We start from the raw sequence: 23948 nt of genomic DNA, 5'->3' as shown, positions 1-23948 counted from the left end.
AGGCAAGGAATTCTTTGACAAAGATTATAGGCATGACCAGGGAGACAGTAGCATAGGATCATTTTAAAAGAACAAACTGGAGAAAGGCTTATGAATGACTATGCTCTAAGTGGGTTAGTAAGTATGTCCTTTTTGCACTGCCTGTTCACAACCCAATTGGAGGTAAATGTACGTCCCTCACTCTCACTCCCAACATTGTGTGACTTGACTGCAAGCATACAGTGGAAGCATGTTGCTTCATCTCACTTTTGTTAATAACCAGCACTTGCAAACAAGGTTTGGGAATCAGGTCCTATGTATTTAAAATCAAACTAAGAAATATATCAGCCTGAGCGCTTCTGTGAATTTTGCAAAATGTACGTTTCCGAGTAGCCATTCCTTAAATACATGGCATTGTTTGTCATTACTATTCCTTACATTCTTGCTCTGTTTTTGTAGTAAGATGGGTCGATTTCAAAGGGATGTGTGGATGCACATAAATAAACAAGTGATAACTTACAAAGACCTGAGTGCATCCACTTAATAGATTGAGGTTTGTCAAAACAACACAATTTTACCAAAATCCCTTCTCAACACTGCTGGTCTTTGTGTTTGTAACAACATTGTGTCTCATTCAACATTAGTATGCTGGTTATTTTCTGAAAGCAATGATGAAAGCAATTTGCTGAACTGCCTCTATATGATTGCCACTGTGTCTATAGCAGGCGTCTGCAGTCTTTGGTTCTCCAGATGTTTTGCAATATAACTACCATTATCCTTAGCAAGCATAGTCAATGGTGAGAGATAATGGGAGTAACAGTATAAAACATCCAGAGAGCCACAGGTTGTAGATCCCTAGTCTACATTTCCCAGTAAATAAAGTAGAAACTGCCTTGAGCTATGTTTCCAGATCAAAGAAAATTCAGGCTTTCCTTTGGGAATGCTGTCTGCGAAGCAGAAAATTAGGCACATCAAATCCCTTTTTCAAAGTGTAAAGATGTTAAGTGGGGGACTGTATGTAGAATTGGAGCAAGACAAGCAGACTACAATCTCCTGATGACTGCTGGCAACTGGCTGTGCTGAAATACTTAAAAAGAAAACTCCTTTCATTCATGCAATCTTTGACATGTCACTTAGTGTTGTGGTATCACCACAACCCTTTGAAAGGTATTAAAAATCACATAGCATTGTTCTCAATATCATGTGCATGGAAGTCATAAACATTACAATATAAAAATGCATTCAAAAGATGGTACCTGTCCCATGAAATGTTGTTCCAACAACACGAACACAACTGGGCACTCGCAGGTCCCAAAATCGGACAGTCTTGTCTTGAGAGCCTGATGCAATCAACCACCCACTCCAAGTATAAAGTGCTAATATGTGACCTAAAGAATAAACAAATATTGAAAACATCAATTACATTTCCATATAGTTAATAATTAAAGGTTACACTCCAATTCTTTTGGTTGAATTTACATAGAAGGCTTTTTCCCTAAAAGATCAGTCTAATCAAGTTAAATAATGCTTTTGGTGAACCATTTCCACCCTCTACCTCCACCTATCCCTTGCGTATCATTTTTTTATAAAACATTTTTTATTATCATTTGATTACAACATGAACAAAACAACCAAAACCAAAAAGGGAGGAACAAGAAAGAGACGAGGCAGTTACATCCAATGGGGCCGACCCGGCCCGTCTTGCAGTAGTAATTTGTCTTGCATCACCATTTTCGTGGAGTACGATCACAGTTCACCTTATAAGTGTTCAGGGTAATATCCCCCGAATCCATATACTTCAGGGCCCTCCCTCCTCCCATGCCGCCCATATTTTGGAGGCTTTGTTGGGACAGCCTCTTGCGTTATAGATCCTTCTTTCAATCATAGCACATGTGTCCATGTCCAATGCCCATTGCTCCAGTGTCGGAGAGTCCGGGGCTCCCCACTTTTGTGCAATATTGCGCTTGATTAGGGTGGCCGCCGTATGCAATAGCAGTTCTTCCCATTTATTCAATTCGTGCTCCCCCGGTGCTCCCAGGATAAGGACCTTTGGGTCCATATCTATAGTTTTGGAGAGTATCAGGGCCAGTTCCCGACAGCAGGCCTCCCAGAAAGTTCAGATCCGGGGACAAGACCACAGAATGTGAAAGAAGGTCCCCTCCTCATCCCCACATCTGAGACAGTTCAGGTTCGTTGCTTTCCCCCACCCAAACAGAGAAGTTCTAGGATAATAAACTCCATGCAGTATTTTAAGTTGCACCAGTCTGAGTCTCGAGGAAATGGTGGTTTCCAGTGGGTGCATTAGTACCCGGATCCATTCCTCAGGGTCGATGTCCCCTACATCTATTTCCCACTGGGCCTTTAGGCTGGTCAACTCAGAAGTCGCGAAAGAAGTGATGGCATTATAGAGAATGGATATGCATTTGGAGGGGATATATTCGGGCAAAATGTTGCATTCTATAGGTGAGCATTCCAGGACATTGTCCTCTGTCGATATGTGGACTCTCAGGGCGTGGGACTTTTGCATGTGATGGTATCTCTCAGTGTCTGTGACCTGGAACATACATTGTAGGTCCGCAAACGGGGCAAGATTCCCATCTTTCAAGACATCCCCCACCCTCTGGATCCCAGCCCTCACCCAGCACGGCCAAGGTTTGAGTTTCGCAATTTCCTTCAGATTGGCGTTTCGCCATAGGGGTTGCGCCGCACATAGTCTGTTCCCCCACCCTACAAACTTGTGTACGTTCCTCCTGGTGGTAATAATCTGTGCCTTCATTATTAGTGGGGAAGATCTAGGGGGGGTTTGGTACAATAGCTGCAATGGATCGGTGTCGTGCATAGTTCCTACCTCGGCTTTGATATGGGGTAATTCCCGGTCTCCGTGCAGTAGGTCGTTGACCACCACCAATTGGGAGGCCCAATAGTAGGTCTGAAGGTGGGGCACTCCGATCCCATCCTCACAGATCGACCTCTGAAGTGTGGCCAGAGCTATACGTGCCTGTCCTCCGCCCCATAGGAGCTCCCTAAGGAGGGTTTCCACCCGGCCAAATTCCACCCCCAGGATCTGCAACGGGGCGTTTTAAAGGACATAAAGGAATCGCAGGAGAGCTAACATTTTAAAAAGGGCGGCTCTACCCATGAGGGTCAGGGGGAGAAGCTTCCAATGTTGTACATCATTGGAAAACCGGTCCATGATCGGTTTAAGATTGTGTGTGGTATAACTGGTAAGATCTGTTGTTATCCAGATCCCAAGGTATCGGAAACCAAACTGTTCTATGTGGTATGGACAGTCAGATGGATCGGGCTGACCCCCTCCCTTCACCGGGAAGAAAACGGATTTCTTCCAATTGATCGTTAGACCGCTAAATTCCCCGTATTGGACAAGCATCCGGGTCACCACGGGGCAAGTTCGGATCGGTTCTCCCAGGTAAATCAGGAGGTCGTCCGCCTATAGGGATATCCGGTCTTCGTGTCCCTCTGGCCATGTGAATCCCAACCAGGATGTGCTCTGGTGAAGCCATATGGCCAATGGCTCTATCGCGAGAGCGAAGAGAAGGGGGGAAAGGGGACACCCCTGCCTTGTTCCCCTGCCCAGTCGGAAAGAGCGAGAGGTCCACCCATTCACCCTGACCTCCGCCCGGATATTTGTGTAAAGCAGTTTCACCCATCCCAGGAACCCCTCCTCGAAGCCCATGCGTTCCATGATTTCCCAGAGGCCATCCCAACGGACCGAGTCGAAGGCCTTCTCAAAGTCCATCGCTAGAAGAGCAAGCGAGTTGTTAATGGTGGGAGCCCTCTCTAGCGCCAAGTGAAGTCGACGCAGATTCATACGGGTCGATTTGTGTGGCATAAAGCCAAACTGATCCGGGTGTATGAGGGCATCAGCCACCGGTTGTAACCTGATGGCTAGGAGTTTGGCGAGGACCTTAGCCTCGCCATTGATTAGCGAGATTGGCCTATAAGAGGCGCACTGCTCCTTGGGCTTATCAGATTTAGGGATGACCACAATGGTGGCCTTACAGAGGTCCTGCGGGAGGGTGCCCTGTTCCCGGGCTGTCAAGAACATTTTATGGAGGGAAGATGTAATGTTGCCTTCCCCCAGCTTCTGCCAGGTTTCGGCTGGGAACCCATTCAGGCCCGGTGTTTTTCCCGGTCTGCAGTTGGGCTAGTGCTTCGGCTACCTCGGTCTCCAAGAGGGCAGAGTCAAGACTCGCCCTTTGCTGTACTGAGAGAGTTGGGAATAGTATGTCATTAAGGAGGGTTGGGTCGAGCTGCGGGATCTGTTAGGGCGAATTCTCTGTTTAGGCTGAATTTCCTAACTTAGTGAGTCCCCCAGCAGCTTTGCTGGATTTCTGGAGTTTGTTTTTTTCTCCTGCCAAGAGTGAGACTCTTTTTTTCCCACTCTTGGACATGATCTATGGTTTTCCTTTGACTGTTAATGTGTTTTATGGGCTATGGGGTCCTTTACTCCGTAGGGTCTCATGTGTTTTTACTATGTATGTTACACAGCACCCTCCGTGCAGTGACACAGGGGTGTCATAGTGACACCCCACCATAGACTCCATACCCTGGGACTGACTACTGTCTCCCAGGGCATGTAAAGTCACCATTGGCTTTACTAGTCCCAAATTATGAACAGAAACCAGTACAAACCATCATATTGTGGACCTACTGGTCGGGGCAATTCGATTGCCCCGGGGTCTGTTAGTCGAGGGGGCACGTCTCCGTCTCCCCTGATCGAGTTTTGGCTGGTGGCAGTGGATCCTACTTTTTATATTCGACCGCGAATATATCCCTATGGGATTTTCCCATTGTTCGAGGCTACCAACTTTATTTAATTCTCATAGCCTCGAACATACCGCTGGTTTATTTATTTAATATTTATTCGCTGGTTGGTATTTTTTGCCAGGACTCGATTCTAAAATGGCGTTTGTGTTCTCTTCTGTGACTCCAACCCAAGTCGAGCCCTTTGTTCCACTTTTGGCGGGCTTCTCCACAGAAGTCTCCAAAAGTGGTGCTGCTCTGTCTGGGTACCACAGGGGGTGTGGGAGGGGGTTTAGGCACCCTGGACTGAGTTACCTTGGTAACTCAAGTCGCACTCTTGTGTGATTGGCCCAAGTGGTGAGCCGGCCAAGTGTTTGATTGACAGCTGGGCTGAGTGAATGGGGGTGTGCTGCATAAAAGCAGGGCTTTGGGGACTGGAACTTCAGAAGTCGTCACAGGACCTGAGAATCTGACGAGGGAGAAGCTGAGCCGACCTGCTACGACGACACCACCGGTGGAGCCCTGCGGAACCGACTCAACACTTCCCGATGACAGAGAAGATCTCCCTGCTGGAGAGTCTTCTTCCCCTGACTGGTGGGGACAACCAGTTTACCTTCTTTTCCTCGCATCCCAGGACGTCTTGTGGTCGAATTGCCCGTGCCAAGCTCTCTGGCAACCGGATGGCCACTTACCACTGGACCGAGAACCAAAGGACTGCTCCTTTTAACTGAGAACTCCGCGGCTGGTTTCTTCCCTGGCAGTGCAACGGACTCCTGTCTTCCTCCCGGCGAGATCCTCTCTTCCCCCGGACGAAGCACCGATTTGCATCCGCTGCCAGGAACAACTGCCCCCGCTGGAGTATTCTCACCACTTTAAGGTACCGTGTCCGCCAGGCTTCCCTTTCTAAAGATTGCTACAAGGTAATAATAATCCCTTAACCTTCTGGACTGGGCTGGCCGCCTTGACCATCTAACTGGTCCCTTTCTTTTTGGTTCAACTCGTTCTGAACCTTTGAGACTTTTGTGCACTTTTCAACCGTGTGACCTTGGATACATTTCGTTCTGATCCTCTTAAAGTGGACCCGGCCTTCTGAACTCTAACTTGACTCTGCCTTCCTCTCTTGCTGTGTTCTTGTGAAAGTGTTGGGATCTGTTTCAATTTATACTCTGCTTTTCTCTCCCTTTTAAAAAGAATTATTGGAGTGCCATCTGGGTTAAGCGCTCACCGCTGTCTGAAAATAAGTGGGGCTTTACTTAAGACTTGTCTAATATTCTTTTAAGGGAGTGTATATCTTTTAGTGATCGTGTTTTTGAACTGCTTAATATTAGTGCCTGTGTGTTTTATTTATTAGATGTGGTTTTAAATAAATAATTATATCTCTTTTACACCAAGCTCTGGTCAGTGTTTGCTTGTTCTACTGTGTTCTTTTGACCTATTGTGAATACTCTGTATACTGCCTAACTCTTCTTGAGGGAAGTCTGACTGCTCAGCCACAGCTACCAAGTGAATCTGTGTGGTACAGCCTGCTACCAAGTGGGTTTACTGCCAAACACCTGTAGTCTGAAATCTTTTGCAGTGGTCCCAGAGGGAACTGCACAGGTTTCTGCCTAACAGGGTCGGAGCCCGATAAGTGTTTCATAGAATTGGGCAAAAGCCTCGGCTATCTCAGCGTCCGATGTGCACCATTCACCCAGTGAGGTGACAATCTCACGAACGCAGCGTTGTCCCTCATCCCTTTTCTCCAGCCAAGCTAGCTTTCTGCCGGCTTTGTCCCCATGTTCATAGATTCTGGCTTGAGAGTCCCAATGGGCTTGTTTAGCATTGTCCAATAAGAGGTTTCGGAGCCGCTCACTGGCTCGTTTAATGGAGAGCTGGGTCTGTGGGGATGGGTCAAGGATGTGTTCGTTCTCGCGCTCCGCTGTTGCTATGTCTTGGAGTCTCTCCCGCCTCCCATTCGCCACCCAGGAGATTAAAGCACCCCGTAAAACTGTCTTATAGGCCTCCCAGACCACCAACGGGTCCTGTTCTCCGTTGTCATTAAATTCGAAGTACTCGGTGGAGACTTCCGTAAGGTGGTCAATTAGCTCGGGGAAACCCAGGTAGTAATTGTTCAATCTCCAAGTTCTAGGGGGGGAGGACACTGTGTGCGAATTTCCACAAGTAGGGGGTGAGTGGTCTGAGATGCCCCGGGGAAGGAAGTCAGCCGCCCGTGCCCTGTAGAGATCTGTGTGTGGGACAAAGAGATAGTCAAACCTGGAGAGGGAGCCGGGGGCTCCAGAGTGGAAGGAGTACCCCTTGGTGTCCGGGTGTAATTCTCGCCACACATCACCCAAACCCAAAGCAGATGCAAAGTTAAACAGTTTCGTAGGGGTGTCCGGGTTGCAGTGTCTGAGATGTGTACGGTCAGTGGTATTGCACATGACATCATTAAAATCTCCCCCCAGAAACAGCCTATCAGGTTGGTGTTTACCTATGAGGGCAGTCAAATCCTAAAGCAGTTCCTGCCCCAGTCCGGGTGGGGGAGTACACTGAAGCAAAAGCGACCCTCTCCTCCCAAAGCGTTCCCAGGATCAGCACATAGCGGCCCCTAGGGTCTTGTTCCAGGCTTTGGATGGCAAAAGGAATGCGCTTGTGTACAAGAATGAGAGTACCCTTGGATCCCATTGTGTAACCCGCATGGAAGGCAGCCCTATAGTTTGTGCGTTGGAAATTAGCACAGTTTGAACCCGCTAGGTGTGTTTCGTGTAGTAGGGCCACGTCGGGGGGAGTGTCTACTGAGTAATTGCTTAATCAAGCGCCTTTTGATCGCGGAGCCCATCCCATTTACATTCCAGGTGAGCACCTTAAAAGACTTGGGGCGTTCAGTCGGGATCGACTGGGGTTGCATGGACGCCATCCAAGAATCAAGAGGCACACGTCTACTGCCTTGCGCAGTTGGCCATGCATTTCTATCTTGAGTAATCCAATATGTACCAGAACAAATGGCACATTTGTAACTGTGATGAATCCAGGAAATTCATCCCTTCTCCCCAAGGGAGAGCCATCCCCTTTGAGATGCGGGAGGTGAGCCTGCTACACTTACCACACCCCTAGTAGACAGGCCAAGCAGGCTCCCAGTGGGGTGGGGGGATGCTTAGGGGGAGAATATACCTAAATAAGGGTTTTACCCTACCTCCCTTTAACACAGAATCCCAAGTGTGTGTTGGTTATATGGAATTGAGCACAGCAGTAATGTACAGGGCCCTTTAAAAGTGGATGGTGTGGTTTCTGACATTTATTTGTGGCTGAGCGGAACCAATGGATGCTCCCATCTCCTTCGAGGGACTAACATAAAGGGACCCAGACACAGGGGGAGGCAGAGAGTCAGCCAGAGGGTGAGAGAAGCAGGCATGCGTAGCTGTGCAAAGGAGGGAACGTCTCACTCTCAGGAGGGGCCTGGAGCCAGAGCCACCAGGCCGCGTGGTGGACGGAGGAACAGGGAATCCCATGTAATGCTGCCACTACCAGGAAGGCGGAAGGTCTGAGGCGTTCAGAGTGTCTGAGGAGAAGTGAAACAAAGCCACGCCAGAAGTAGCGTGCAGGCGTCCTCCCTAACTGACGCCATAGTTCTGAAAGTCCAGAAAGGGAGGAATTGTCACAAAAAGCCTGACAGCAAAGAACGAACAAAGTTGGAGGTGTGCATCCGTACAGGTGGAAAGATCGCCTCCCACAGCGAGCACCGCCGCTGAAAAGCAGGTACACGGCAAAGACTGAAGAGTGGGTGGAGGGCAAGGAGGCTAAAACAAAGCCCATGACGGGCTGAGAATCCAGATACCCCACGAGGGGGTGAGAAAACCAATAACTGAAGCAGGGCTGAGAAGCCCCATAGCCCATGCTGGGCTGAGACTCAAGGTACCCCCATGAGAAAACCAATCAACGAGGAAGGGCTGAAAAGCTAGGTAGCCCAACCCAGGCTAAGACATAAGATGCCACACAAGGAGGTCAGTAATCTCACAACTCAAGCAAGGGTGAGCAAAAGAAACACCCGAAACGCAGCGAGACACATGATAACCAGAGCTGGGGTGAAAGAATTTTCAGTTATGTGAATACAGGCCAACCCAGACCACTAAGGCCTGTTGAGTCAGATGGTGAAGCCGGGCCGATTGGCTGGGAGAAAGAAGGGATACGTTACTTACCTGTAACTCCTGTTTTCCAACATTGGTATCTTTCATGGATTCACATGCTTATTGAATATTCCCCATCGTCTGGATGGAAATCCTTGGCAATATTAAAAACTGCTGGTCACTTTAGTACTTTATTAGTGACCTTTTGGGTCATAGTGCCCCGTAACTTATTCCTTCTTCAGCATTGGATCTTTCATGGATTCACATGCTTATTGAATACGATTTTACAGCAGTACATATACAAAACCAACGGGCGGAGGAATAGCTCTACAGAAGCAATTCAGCACTGGAACACTCCCAACATGCAAACAGGTTGTGAAGTAGTGCTTGGCCGACACCTCCCTGGAATCCCTATCAGCGCAGTAGAACCTTGTGAAAGAATGGATAGACCTCCACGTAGAAGCGTCTTCCTGGCAGAGGCCTGCTGGCCACATGATGGCAGATGGGTATGCACGCTGACAGCCCCCTTGAAATGGAAGACTTTGCAAGGGCCTTGCCCTTACCAACTGGACCGAAGGCACCAAACAACTGTGATGACTTGCGGAACTCTTTAGTGAGAGGTACATAAAGAGGGCTTGCACGACATCGAGAGAATGAAAGGCTTGATCTGCTGGAGATGAAGGAGAGCCAAAGAACATGGGTAGTATTAGTGGTTCATTCAGGTGGGAGGCCGAGGGCACGTTCGGCATGAATGAAGGGTTTGTACGGAGAACTATCTTGGACTGGTAAAAAGTAGGGATGTTTGCAAGATAAAGCTTGAAGCTCACCCACCAGTCTGGCTTAAATGATGGCCACTAGAAATGCTGTCTTCCAGGAGAGAAACTTTATCGGAGCTCTGTGGAGAGGCTCGAAAGTTGGGTCCATTAGTTTAGATAGGACTACATTGAGGTACCAAGCTGGAGCAGGGGCGTGAACAGGGGAGAATGCATAGAACAGTCCCCCGTGGAATTCCTTTACTAACCTCTGTGACCAGAGGAAAGGTTGGCTTGAGGTACACGTGTAGCGGAAAAATGGCTGCTAGATAGATGAGTGCCCCAAAACGGCTTTTGCTAAGGACAGGAGGTATGGCAAGATTTGGGCAGCTTGAATGTGTAATGGGTCCAGCTGCTGAGTTTCACACCATATGGTAAAACGTTTCTACTTACATCTATTGCAGGCTAGCACAGATGCCGCTCTCCCCCTGGCCAGGATCTGTTTGCATTCTGAAGGTAGTGGGATACCACCAAATTTTAGGATTGCAGGGGACAAACTGTCAAGTTGAGGGGTGCCTGATCATGGTATAGGACTGACCCGCTGTCTCTGATGAGCAGGTCAGGGAGAGGAAGAAATATGACATACAGAGCCACTGATAGGCAGGGCAGGTCTGAGTACCAAATCTGGTGCTGCCAGGCTGGAGCCACCAGGATCATCTTGCAGCGGTTCTGTTTAAGTGTACTGGGAACTTGAAGCAGCAGAGGAATTGGGGGGAAAAGCGTAGAGGAACAGACCTTTGCATGGAAATGAGAACGTCTCCCGTAGGCTCCACTTCATGTCAGTCAAACTCTGGATGCCCCCACATGTAGAAGAGGCAGAAAACCTGGCTCCGATGAAGATCCCATTGGTGGCAGGACCAGAGTTCCTTGCTGAGTGAGTCTACAGTGGTATTGTGGATTCCCAATAGATGGAAGGGAATGAGATACAAGATGTGCACCAGTGCCCATTTCCATAGTGCTTGTGTTTCTGTGGACAAAACAGGAGAGTTGGTAGCCCCCTGCTTGCAGATATAAAACATGGTGGTGGTGTTGTCTGTAAAGATGCAAACCATCTTGTTCTGCAATTGCGATCTGAAAGGTTTTAGCGCCCACTAGTCTGCCCTCAACTCTAATATGTAGGGCTTTTTCTTCAGGCAGCAATAGTCCCCTGGCGTGAAGTTCCCCTGTGTGGGCTTCCCACCCTTCCAGGGAGGCATCTATGGTAACCGTGTCCTGGTCTATCGTAAGGCGAAAGGGAGCGCCCTGCATGAGATTGCAGTGACAATTCCACCACTGGAAAGCTTGGCGGAAAGATAGTGTGAGGCAAAGCTTGCTCTCCCAGGACCCTGATATTTGCTGCCAGCAAGCATATAGGAACTCTTGTAGAGGTCTCATCTGGAGCCTGCAGAGTGGGATCAAGGGGATATATGAGGACATCATTTCCAGTAGCAAGTTGAGGGTGCGGACTGATGTGATCGGCAAACCTGACAGCTGTTGGACCTTGTGCAGTATCGTCTTGACCCTTTCCTACGAGGAAGTGGCGAGACATGTGAGGGTGTTGAGGCATGGGCCCAAGAATAGCAAGCTTTGAGCGGGCCATAAGCAGGACTTCGTAAGGTTCAGTGAGAACCCCAGAGATGTAAGTCATGTGTTGCTAGTGGCAGAGATGGTGCAAGCACCAGCCAATCATCCAGCTAAGGGTAAACGTGAATGCCTGAGCTACATAGGTACGCTGCCACTGGAGCTAGGCATTTCGTGAACACACTTGGTGCTGACTTCAGTCCGAAGGGCAGGGCCTTGATAGTGCTTTTCCTGGACTACAAATCGGAGGAAGCGCCTGTGTCGCCGATGTATGGGGATATAATTATATGCATCCTCTAGGTCTAGAGAGGAGAGGAAGTCTGCTTTTTCCAGATGGTCTAGGATGTGTTGCAGTGTGAACATGCAACATTTTTGAGACTTGAGGAATATGTTGAGTCCCCAGAGGTCTACTATGGGTCTCCATCCTCCTGACTTTTTTGTCACCACAAAGTATCTGGAGTCCCCCCCATAGCACCGGAGGTACGATGGGACGATTTCAATTGCCCATTTCCTTAGGAGGGTATGTACTACTTGCAGGAGCAAGGTTGTTGTTTTTGCGTCCTTTGGAAGTGATGGATGGAGGGACATGTTCCTACGAATTCCAGGGTATGGCCCTGACAAATGATGTTTAGCACCCATTTGTCAGTGGTGATGTTTTTCCACTGTGCAACAAAGCTGGTTAACCACCCCACTACTGGGGTGTTGAAGTAGGGGGTTGGTGCATGGCCTGGTCAGGCTTGCTTGGGTGCTTGAGCCCTGGATGAAACTCAGCGTCAATGCTGGTTTCCTCTGTAGGACTGGAACCTTTCTTTGTAACCCTTCTCGGTGCCGGTGCGGGATGTCTGCGGCTGGTAGGAGGACTTGTAGTCTCTAGAGGTTCTTGAAAATCTCGCTTTCCTGGAGCAAAAGGACTGGCAGCGTTGTTGCAGCGTGCCTAGTGAGCATGCTGTGTCAGTGTCAGCTTTGATCGCCTGTAGGGTTTCATCTATTTGTTTCCCAAAGAGGTCGATACCGTCAAAGGGCATATCAACTACCTTTGATTGGACCTCTGGCTGGAAGTTGAGGTCTTTCAACCAGCCTTGGTGCAGTAAAACTTCCAAGTTCCCCATCTGAACAAATCCTGTATCCGCGATGTCTATTGCAACAGAGATGGTATGATCTGATGCTGCCTCACGTTCATGCAGCAGTGCCAGTGCTTCGTCCTGCTTGTCATCCGGGAGAAATTCTAGGATTCGTCCCCGTTTGAACCAAAGTTCCCAATTGTATCAGGAGAGAATTGCCAGTGAATTAGCTGCCTTGTGGGTCATAGCGGTGGTAGATATAACTCTCTTACCAAAAGCATCTAGCTGCTTGCCCTCCTTGTCTGGAGGTACCATGCAGGTGGAGGAAGGATTGGCAGAATGCTTACTTACTGCTGCAGAAACAATGGGCACAGTTGCATGCGCAGGCATTTAGGCACGTAATCAGGGACCTTGCACTTTTTCTCAAGGTGATTCTTCTTGGCAGGCGCCAAGAGGCCGTCCTCCCAGATATCCTCTTGCACCGAGATGGAAGCCATGGATTTTCTTGAAGGTACTCGTCAGGTAAAGAAAACCTTCCTTTTTCTGATCCTCGGGTATAAAATCGAACAGCTTGGCTGCCAGTTGCATGAGTTCATGAAAGGAGCCAATCTCACCTGCAGACGAGTCTCTTGGCAGTTGGTTGGGTAGCTCACCGTCACATGGCACCAGGTCTTTCAACTAATCTGTAGAGTGTGCACCTGGAGAACCATCTGAAAGATAATAATTGTCAGTGTCGGTGAGGGTGATAGGTGGCAGAGATGGAGTCTGCGGAATAAGTCTGGAAGGTGGGGGTGGGGGCTAAACCCTCCCTTGCAGGGAACTCACAGGGTTGCATTGGAAGAGGCAACGATGTAGCAGACAGGCATTGCTGAAGTTCGGAAACCAGGGTTTGCAAAGTGGATAATATATCGATAGACACGTCCCTGGAGTCAGAAGAAGAAGTGCCCATTGGGACAGGAGTGCTTGGAGAAGGCTGTGCCACTGGATGAGTTTGAGTAGGGCCTTGAGGCAAAGGAAGGCGTTGTTTTGGAGTGGCTGGTGGAGGCATGCTGGGAAGAGCAGGGACAGCCTCTTCTTACTCGTAGTCAGAGCCCACAGCCCCCAGAGCATCAATGTCTGATTCCTCGCTCTGTTGAAGCAGTTGCTCAGGAGGGGCCATGGACGGGCAGGGGACTGCAAGCGGTGCATAGTGAGCCAGTGAAAACAGTGGCTGAGCACGCACTGGCCTGGGAAGGAATGCTAAAGGAGATGAGACATACCTGTCCACGTTCATTCCATTAGGGAGGGTGGAAACCAAGGACCTCTGAACTGGTGGTGTAGACAATGAAAACATGCTGGACGATGGTTTAGACGGCAAAGACTGAGACATGTTTATCGTCGATGACCTGGTCGACGGAGTAGCAATGGTTTTGCTCATAGTTGCCTTTGTCGTCGACGATGTGTTGGTTGTGGATAAGGTGGTTGTCGAAGAAGACTTTGTCGTCAACAACATTTTGGACCGACTATAAGTCATTGACTTGGTCGACGTGGATGAGTGGGTAGTCGTGGATGAGCACTGCTTCTCCGAAGAGTGCTAGGACGATGGAACTGTCGACAAAGGTGTCCTAGGAGCTGAAGTGGTCAACAAGGTGACCACAGGCATAGACGAAATCGTCAATAACATGGTCGACGGTGGAGCAGGATGAGCGTGCGACACACATTCCTTCTTAGCTCTCTTCCCCTGGATAGATTCCACGTCGGACCTCGACCTCTTTGAAGAGGGAGTGTGCTTTAGGGCTCTGCTGTGCCTGTCGGAGGCATAAATTTGGACAGAGACCAAGTTAGAGGCCTCGGCACCTTCATCCAGCCAGGTGTATAACTTGCGGTGGCGGTCTTTGATGAGAACGATTGGCAAATGGAACTGCCAATCAAGTCATGGTCTGGGTATGGACACTTCTCATGAAGATCTTCAATGAAAACGTTCTTGTTCTTCAGGTTACATCTTGAGTAGGCTTTAAAAAGACTTTTCTTCATCGTGTCTGTCATCTCAGTGGACTACTGAAGGCCTCAGACAGGATTGGAACTTCATTGGCAGTGAAATGGGCCTACACTTTACTGTTCACGGATCACTGTAGGGGACAAGCGTTGCAGTACCAAACTAGAAGTAGTTAATGGAAGAACTATCAGAAAACATTGCATTTCTAGAAGAGAAAAAAATAGAGGACCCTTAACATGCAGTAACAAATCTGAAGATGGTCTCCAGGGGTGGAGTTAAGGGGACGCGTCTAATTGGCTGTGGGCAGTATGACCCAAAAGGACACTAATAGAGTACTAAAGTGACAAGAGTAAACTGCTTTAATATTACTGAGCATTCCCAGCCTGACGACAGGGAATATTCAATAAGCATGTGAATGCAAGAAAGATTCAATGCTGGAGAATTACGACATCTGCGTGGGGGCACGGACCAAACACCACGAGGAAAAGAGAGACTAAAAGACATCTGAATTACAGCAGCAGGCCTGGGGCCTGAGTAAGCACTGAGAACTCTTTGGTGGGGTTCAGAAAACTAGCCACCACTAGCCAACATAAGGGGGAGTAATTCTTTCCTAGGATAACTTTACGTTATCTTTTTGTAATAGTGGTAGGGAAGATGTTAGGTTAGCATAGGTTTGGACACAGGACAGAATTTTCGTAAGACATTCTGCCAAGCACCAGTTTGTCGCTTTCTTTGAAGATTAGGGAATTCTCGTAGAAGTAGGGCTAGAAGAGGCATTCTTGTCTTCAATAAATATACTCTGTTGCAAACATGTCCCCTTGTCCGTCTCCTATGTCTGACTTACTATATAACCTACAGTGATTTTTCAGAATTATTTATCCATACATGGCAACATATCCATAAGACGCTTGTTCATGGAATTTTGTTTTCTAAAAATTAACTGCTCAGCTTAAGTGATTGGATTCAGCATTCAGATCTTGTGACTCGGTGATATATACATGTAACTACACTTGAGTAACACACGAAAAAGACTAGTAAGCAGACAATCAGTCAAGGGATATTTGTTAATCTCAGACACAAAGCAGTATCTATTGGTGGTCGATTGTATTAAAGTCAGGCAGTTACTCAAAAGGTTCAGGCTAGATCTCTTAACATTATGGGCCGGGAGGATAGCTCAGGGGCAACGTGTTTGTCTTAGAATTAAGACAGTGTAGTGAAACACAGGTTTGAATCCCGGTCCCGTGCTTAGAGATAGGCTCCAGTATTAAGCACATTATGAAAGATTAAAGGATAAGTGGACAGGCTCAAAAATATTTTTAGAACTTTGTAAATGCAGTTCAGTTTTGTCAGAAACAACGATACATTTCTTACTGTTCTTTTTATGACAAACCTCTAAAGCATTTCTTTGTCTACGTTTTTTCTTTATATGGATGCAGACAACAAACAGTACAGATGACATGTATTTTATATTTTATCTCTTGGAAGATAATGGAATACTCCATACTACAGAAACATTTCTGCACCCAGCCACAAGCATCTAAGCCAAAACGTATAATGACCAGTTTAGAGCATATGAAGCGCCACATACTACTCATTGACACCTAACATAGTGTGGGGGGTCAGTAATGCAGGGCGGACAACTGTTTGATGATTTATCAAAACATGCCATTTTATTCTCAAATGAAATATGATCAAAAGGCCTCACTATCCCTAATCTGCTGAGGATTTCCCTGCCTAACCAAAGCTAAGTGGAAACACTCTAACACAGGATAACTGGACCTCACACAAAGCAACAAATGCACAAATAAAATATACGGCAATACAACATAACATGAACAACATTCACAATTTCTGAGTAACCTTCTAATCAGGATGATTTCTCAGTGCCGCTGGTCCACTTCAACAACTTCACTTCTACTTGATACACTATGAGAACAGTCACCTTCGTCTCACAGTACTCCACTTTGTTTAGACTACTACAATGTTGCATCTGCTGACAGCCAGATATACCACTACAACTCTAGTACTTTGGACTAATACCACAGCTTCAGTGATTTGTACTTCTAGACGGGCTTCGACAAGATATACTTTAAAGTACTTCAACACCTTCAAGTAGGCAAGGCACTCTTCCTCTGAATATCTTTCTTCAAAGGGGGCAGCCACTTTGCCTTTCTTATCAGTCTGCCACAATAGCAACCTGGGCTTGCCTGGAGCGTGGCCATATGCCATGCAGTGAGGCCGTGTCTCTCTCGAGCTCCTGCATGATCCGCCTGTAATCCGTGACGAAATGTGCTGAACCAACAATTAAATGGTACATGAGTGTTGTCAAAGGGCCCTGGCCCGAGCGATTTGACCAGAACCAGTATTAAACCCAGAGCCTGCGAGTCAAAAGAGCTCTGGCAAGTAGCAAGCCGAGGTGCCAAAGCGTCACCAAGAAGAGGTGAGCCACACCACTGACAAGCATTGTGAGAGAGAGCGAGAGGAAAGAAGGCTGCAGCAACGAGGATGGGCGTAGGAGGTGTCGGCCCAGAGAGGAGTAGCTGCTGAAGAAGTGCGGTGCAAGGACCAAGCAGCCGGGAAACTCAAAGCAGTCTGAGATGGTACGCAGAGCCAGAGGAGGAACCGCGTGAAGACAACGAGGCAAGAAGACAGCTGGAGGGGATGCGAACCAGACAGCGAAGCCAAGAAGAGTCAGCAGAAGCACTGGCAGCCCAAGAAGGTAGAGGGGACCGAGGAGTGATACGAAGTCAGTAAGCAGCGTTATGACCGGAGTCTCTGGCCAGACGTAACTACGCACAAGCACAAGCAGGAGGTAATCACAACGGTCCTGACAGAGCTCTGCAGAGGGAAGCTCAGTGGAGCTGAGTAGCACCCACTTGCGCATTATAGAAGGGCCAAGAGACAGAATTGCAGCAGTGACAAGGGGGCCATACCAGTCTCTGGTAAAAAATCACTAAGGAAACCATGGGAGACACGAGGCCCACCTCACTCCCTTATATAAAGGGAGAGGGTGAAAGCACAGCGCAAAGGAGTGGCAGGCGTACACCGAAAGGCGGGCTTTGAAATAACGCTTACCAGACAGCCCGTGAGTAAGCATAAAGCGAGTGAGGGAGCGCCCTTCTACGCAAATAAGGCGTGAAGATAGGATACTGCAGAGGAAGCACTGGAGTCGAGCATAACAAGCTACGAGCAGCACATTGGGACAATTAACCTGCACAGTAGCAATATAGGAGACAACCAATTATACACTGGCCAAGGTCATCTGCTAACTACAAGACCCCTGCACATGCCTTCTAAGGTGCCCAAAAGAAGATCCACGCAATCTACAATTGACTCCTACACCAGGACAAAAGATATGGCAGCGGCTGCTTTGCCGGTTGCGCAAGTACAGTCAGGTAAGGTGGACAAAATGAATAATGACCAACCAGTGCTGGCAGCGATAGCAGAACTCAAATCTTCAATGGAGAGCAAGATGGATGCCATTAGCCTTGATGTCAAACTGCTGAGAAAGGACGTGCAGGCATTATCCGCAAGGACAGGTTAGCTAGAGAAGCAACTGGAGCTGAATGTGACAAACCTTAAAGACGCGGTGACAATGCAACAGCAGATAAAGAAACCTAGACGCAAGAGTGGAGGATGCAGAGGGGAGAGCTAGGAAGAACAACGTCAGGACCATAGGCCTACCATAGGGAGAAGAAGGCATGAACTCAACTAACTTCATAGAAAATATGCTGCTGCAGGAGATAGGAACGGAGAAACTCACACAAGGTTTTACAGTGGAGGGGCAAATAGATCCCTCGCCAGGAAACCACCCTCTGGCGCGCCACCTAGACCGATCATCGCTAGAATATTGAACTACAAGGACAGGGAAAAGACCCTAGAATATTTTAGGATGGGAGGCATGATAGATGGGGCCTCATAAAAAATGACGGCGTACCCAGACTATACACTCCAAGTACGGAAATCAAGAATGCACTTCGCCTCTTAAGAAAAGGCTTCGGAAATCCAACCTCAAATACATGTTACTATACCCGGCAAAGCTGAAGGTTATAGAGAAATGAAGAGCATGGTTTTTTGAAACACCAGAAGAAGCACACAAGTGGATGGACACACAGAACCTACAATCAAAGATCAAGGAACAAAGGAATGACGACACACGATCATGACAGACTTGCTACATGTGGAATAATTTGGGAACCAAAGTAGCGTACTGCAGGAACACACACACAGCGGAGACTCCTAGGACAAGGAGTTACGGTGTAGAAGCGTGTCCTGCACCCAACACTATTGTTTTGTTGGATACTGATGGTTACGTATATGTCCGCCGCACAACCGACACCGAAGGACAGGTCAGTCGGTGTAGGGGTGAGAAGCAGGGATGCCTGTTACGCTCAACTGGTATCCACGGGGACACCACTCAGCCGGGTTGGTTGCTGGTATCTTCTTCCCAGTGTTTTCCAGATGTGGTCTGCGGGGAAGATTTCGCCTGAAAATACAGGAGGGCTGTGTTCAAGACTGGCCAACTGAGGTAAATATCCTCCCACCACCCCGTGTGACTTCAGCCCCTCTGGGCCCTCTCCTCACCTTGTTGTGGAATTAGGCATGCTCTCCGTCCTGCCTTCTTGGCAGGGGCACGTTGTCATTTGTGGGCGTGTGCGGCCAAGTTACTTCACTGGCGCGGGCCCGTTTGGTGTCTCTCAGGTAGGTCTTATTGCAGTTTCTTCATATTGTGTTGTTATTCTTGCATGCCTTTTTTTGTTTAATAATGTCTTTTTTCTCCCTTAGGTGTGCGGAGCTTCAGCGTGGGAAACTGGCTGAGTTGGGCCTCGCCGGTAAATGATGGCGCATGATGTGCGCTACGATGCGGTAAGCGCTATGCGCAGCGCTGCATTGTCTTGCCTTTGCTAACCTGTTTTCTTCTTTCCTTGCAGGTCGCAGTGTTTTACCCAGCGTGTGTGGAATTGTGGAGCGATGCTGGCAGGGAGGCGACTAGCCAGGTAAGCCTTTTGAGCAGTTTGTGGTTTTGCAATGTCTGAAATGCCTTCTTTAATGTTGTCTTTTCCCTTCCTCTTTCAGGTCTTTCGGTCCGGGAGGCATGCAGATCCAGAAGAAGCTGTTCACTGGGGCTGCGAGCGGATAAAAGATGGAGATTGCAGGTAAGATGCTGCTAACGATGTTCCTTTTGTTTCCTTGCAGGTTGCTTCTCCGAGGCTTGTGGGTATCGCTGGACACTGTGAGCGTCACGTTGCAGACTGCAAAATAACGCGAAGCTTGCTTTCTTGTTCGGTTGTGGTTTAAATAGCCTCAACAAAGTAGTCCAGTTAAAGTAGTCCCTAGGCCACCACACCCAAAACACTATACCGCATAGCTTGGTTCCTAGGAGCCAAGCTATGTGGGTGTCTCCATGTTGGCTGAGGGCCCCAAATGAAAAAAGTAGTCCCCTGTACACATGTTCTTCAAGGTGTATGAGCCTGGTGCCCCCCAAGAGAGCCTTGAAAGTGGATGCCAGGTCTTCAAGGCCTTAATAGAGACCCGGGTCCTGATCCCACCTGGCAAATGGGCTTGCCAGTGGGGGTCTGGATGAGGGTCGTGATAGCATCTCCCCCCCACTTGCCCCCCAAGGCCCCTCCCACAGTGTTCCTTCGGTCCGGCCCAGGTTTAGTTGGGAACTTCTGATTAAACTTCCTGATTAGACGTGGTGCATGGATGTTCTCACTGGGCTCCCAGGACCTATCTTGGGGTTCAAATCCCTTCCAATCGACAAGATAGTATAATTTGGACCTAGTGTACTTAGAGTCCAGGATACCTTTGACTTCGAATTCTGGTTCTCCGTCAATAAGTATGGATTTTGGTGGTGTCATAACCCATGTACCGGGTTGCATTGGTTTCAAGAGGGACACATGAAATACCGGGTGGATTTGCAGATTAGGTGGTAAATCCAGTTTGACGGCTGCTGGGTTGATAATTGCCTTGATGGTATAGGGTCCTAAGTATCGAGGATGAAAGGTCTGGGTTCCCTTGATGGGTACAAATCTAGCGGCTAACCAAACCTTGTCTCCTACTTGATTGTCAGGAGCTCTTCTTCGGTGTTGATCGACAAATTTCTTTTGTCTGTCCTTGGCGTGAATGAGATGTTCCTTCGCCTTTTTAAAAGCCTGAGTGATGGTTGTATGTAGAGTCTTCACCGCTGGCATTTCCAAGCTGGCTGGAAGGTCTAGTTCAGAAGTACGTGGGTGTCTGCCATAAAGGGTATAGAAGGGCGGTTGTCCAGTGCTTGAATGCAAGGAATGGTTATATGCATATTCTGCTATCCATAGTAAGTCCTTCCAATTCCTTTCTTCGTGGTGCAGCATGCACCGTAAATATTGCTCGAGAGTTTGATTGGTCCTCTCGGTTTGGCCGTCCGTTTGGGGATGGTGACTGGTAGATAGCCGGACGTCCTCCAGAAGTTGTATACAAACTGGCTGCCTCGATCAGAGACCAGAACTGATGGGAAGCCATGTAGCTTAACAATGCCTTCCAGGAACACGTTTGCTAAATTGGATGCATCTGGGAGACTCTTGAGAGGAATGAAGTGTGCCATCTTTGAGAACAAGCCCACGACTACAAGGATGGTGTTAAACCCTTGACAGGGAGGTAGGTCGGTGATGAAGTCAAGGGAAAGGGTGTGCCATGGAGCGGGAGGAATGTCCAATGGTTGTAGGAGACCAGATGTTTTTTGTTTTTGCAATTTATTTTGTGCACAGACACCACAGGAATGAATATAATGGATGATGTCCTTACGCCAGGTAGGCCACCAAAAGTTCTGTTTCACCTTAGCTAGGGTTTTGGCAATTCAGGGTGCCCTTCAATCAGTGGATCATGATAACCTGAAATAATATGTTGTTGTAGTTCCTTCTTGGGTACATATAGACGATCCCTAAAAAAGGGCAAGTGGTCCTTGATGGAGTATTGTTCTCCCTGAGTTTGCCATGCAAGGAAAGCATCGGGGTTCATTCTCCGTTGAATTTCGTTTCGTAGTTCTGTTTGTGTTAAGGCTGTCGTGAGACCCAAGAGTTTGTCTTCAGGTATAATGGGTACTGGGTCTGGAGTTGTATATACCATTTCATCAATGCCCATACGAGATAAGGCATCAGCCTTTCCATTCCGGACTCCTGGTCGAAACATGATTACATAATCTTATTCGGCGAAGAAAAGGGCCCACCGTAGTTGGCGCGAGGACTGGGCCTTGGCTGTTTTAAGATATTGCAGGTTTCGGTGGTCCGTGATGACTGTAATAGTGTGTCTGGCCCTCAGGAGGTAGTGCCGCCAGGCCTTAAAGGCGGATTTGATAGCCAGGAGTTCTTTGTCGGTGATGGCATAATTAATCTCCGGAGGTGAGATTTTTTTCGACCAGAAGGCCACAGGATGTAGCTAGCCAGTTTCTGGGTCTCTCTGTGAAAGGACAGCCCCCATTGCCATACTGGAAGCGTCAGTTTCTACGACATAAGGTAGGTCTGGACGAAGATGTCGCAGGATTGGAGCAGAGGTGAACCTTTGTTAAAGTTCTTGAAAAGCTTTTCCTGCTTCTTCTGTCCAAGCAAAATTTTTATTGTTTTTTCGTAATAGTACTGTGATCGGGTGTACAATCTGAGAGAAGTCTGGGATGAACCGGTGGTAGAAGTTCGCAAAGCCCAGCATGCTTTGAACCCCTTTCAGAGACGTCGGTGATGGCCATTTCAAAATGGCGTCTTCTTTGTGCATGTCCATTCTGATGGCTCCTGGAGTGAGGATAAAACCAAGGAACTCTACTTCGGTGACGTGAAAAAAGCATTTCTCAAGCTTTGCATATAAACGATGTTGACGGAGCTTGGTGAGAACAGAACAAACATGCTTGATATGGTCTTGCTTCGAGGCTGAGTACACCAAGATGTCATCTATGTAAAACAAGGCACAAACATCAATTAATTCTCTCAAGACGTCATTCATGAAATATTGAAATGCTGCGGGAGCGTTGCATAACCCAAAGGGCATGACTTGATACTCATACAAGCCGTATTTGGTATGGAAAGCTGTTTTCCACTAATCCCCGCTTCTAACTCGGACCAGGTGGTACGCTCCTCGAAGTTCTAATTTGGTATAAATCTGGTCATCTTTGACTTGGTCTAGCATTTCAGGGATGAGTGGCAAGGGGTAGCGGTTCTTCACGGTGATCTGGTTTAATGCGCGGTTGTCAATACAGGTCCTCAAGTCCCCTTCTTTCTTCGGTACGAAGAACAAAGTACTGGCTGCCGGGGACTTCGACGGGTGGATAAATCTGTTTGCAAGGTATTGGTCTAGATAGGATTTCAGGTGGAGGTTTTCTGGTTCTGTGAGTGCGTAGATCCTGCCGCAAGGGATTTGTGCACCCGGAACAAGGTCGATTTGACAGTCATAGGGCCTGTGCGGCGGCAATGTGTTTGCTTGGTCTTTTCGGAACACATCCTGGAAATCGTGGTATTCACTTGGTAAGGTATTACTTACTCCCAGAGTTGATACTGTCGCTCTGGGAGTCTTGGGGATACAGAAGTCGGGTTTCTGCTCTTGATAATAGCAGGCAGGGGAGCAGTCGCAGGGGAAGGTTAATTTCCGTGCCCGCCAGTCTATCAAAGGGTTGTGAGCAACTAACCATGGCATCCCTAATGTTAGCCGAAACTGAGGTGCCTTGATGAGATCGAACAAAATGGACTCCCGGTGTCCATCCTGACATAGCAAGGTTACCCCGGCTGTGCACTGGGTTACTTGTCCGGAAGTGATTTCTGTCCCATCCACGGTGGTTACCTTGTCCATGGTCGGCTTGGAACATAAAGGAAGCCCCATCTATGCTACCAGTTCTTGATCAATATAATTCCCAACTGCTCCACTGTCTATGTATGCCTCAACGGCATGCATCCTAGACGACCGTTGGTGGTTAATTAGGATCACTGGTATTGCAAAGTGCAAGGTCAGTGACTCTTTCTTCTCACTCTACAAACTGACATCTACGTTTGCCGAGCTTGGTAGTTTTCTGACTCCTTAACCTCATCCTTCTCTGTGGCCCTGACTGTTCTCCTTGGAGGTTTTACTGGGCAGTCCTTCCGGAAATGTCCTGGTTTTCCACAATACAAACAAAGTTGTTGTTGTCTTCTTTTATCCCGTTCTTGTTTTGTTAATGGAGGTCATATCCCTCTGATTTGCATGGGTTCTACAGTGTTTTCGGGCACACGTGATGCATTGTCCCTTGGTCGAACATACACGGCCCAAGGGTCCGTTTTAGACGGTCTGATTTTCGATCCTGCAACCGGTGGTCTAGCTGCACGACCAAATTTCTGAATTCGGTACAGTCTCTGGGGGGGGGATCAACCACCTGGGCTAAGACGTCCATTAATTCGCCTCGTAAGCCTCCGTGAAATAGCGTGGTTGTTTTGTTTTCTAGCCACCTAGCTTCAGCAACCAGTCTATTGAAGGTGGCAAAGTACGTTAACAAGTCCTGATTCCCCTGTCAGAGTGATAAGAGTTCGTTGTCTACTGCTTGTTCGTGGGAATAGCGAGAAAAAAGTTTTTCCATTTCTCTCTGGAACCCCCCAAAGTCATGTAGCAGAGGATCATCATGGGTCACCAACAGCACCGACTAGTCTGCTGCACTACCACTCAGGTATGACAAAACAAAAGCTACCCGAGCTTGGTCGTTTGGAAA

At 48.0% G+C, this 23948-nt stretch overlaps 1 protein-coding gene across 4 annotated transcripts in view; it reads right to left on the bottom strand.

The window, feature by feature from the left end:
- WDR47 (WD repeat domain 47) overlaps positions 1–23948 on the bottom strand; it is a 1275124-nt gene that overhangs the window by 27262 nt on the left and 1223914 nt on the right. For all 4 annotated transcript variants that reach the window (XM_069641848.1, XM_069641845.1, XM_069641847.1 and 1 more), the window contains exon 13: positions 1236–1367. In XM_069641848.1, the coding sequence (XP_069497949.1) occupies positions 1236–1367 (132 nt within the window). The remainder of the gene's footprint in view (positions 1–1235; positions 1368–23948) is intronic.

This window comes from Ambystoma mexicanum, chromosome 1q, assembly GCF_040938575.1.
Source record: "Ambystoma mexicanum isolate Mex_15411 chromosome 1q, UKY_AmexF1_1, whole genome shotgun sequence".
Lineage (NCBI taxonomy): Eukaryota > Metazoa > Chordata > Amphibia > Caudata > Ambystomatidae > Ambystoma > Ambystoma mexicanum.
The sequence above is the reverse complement of the archived record's forward strand: the minus strand, read 5'-3'. Positions and strand labels throughout refer to the sequence as shown.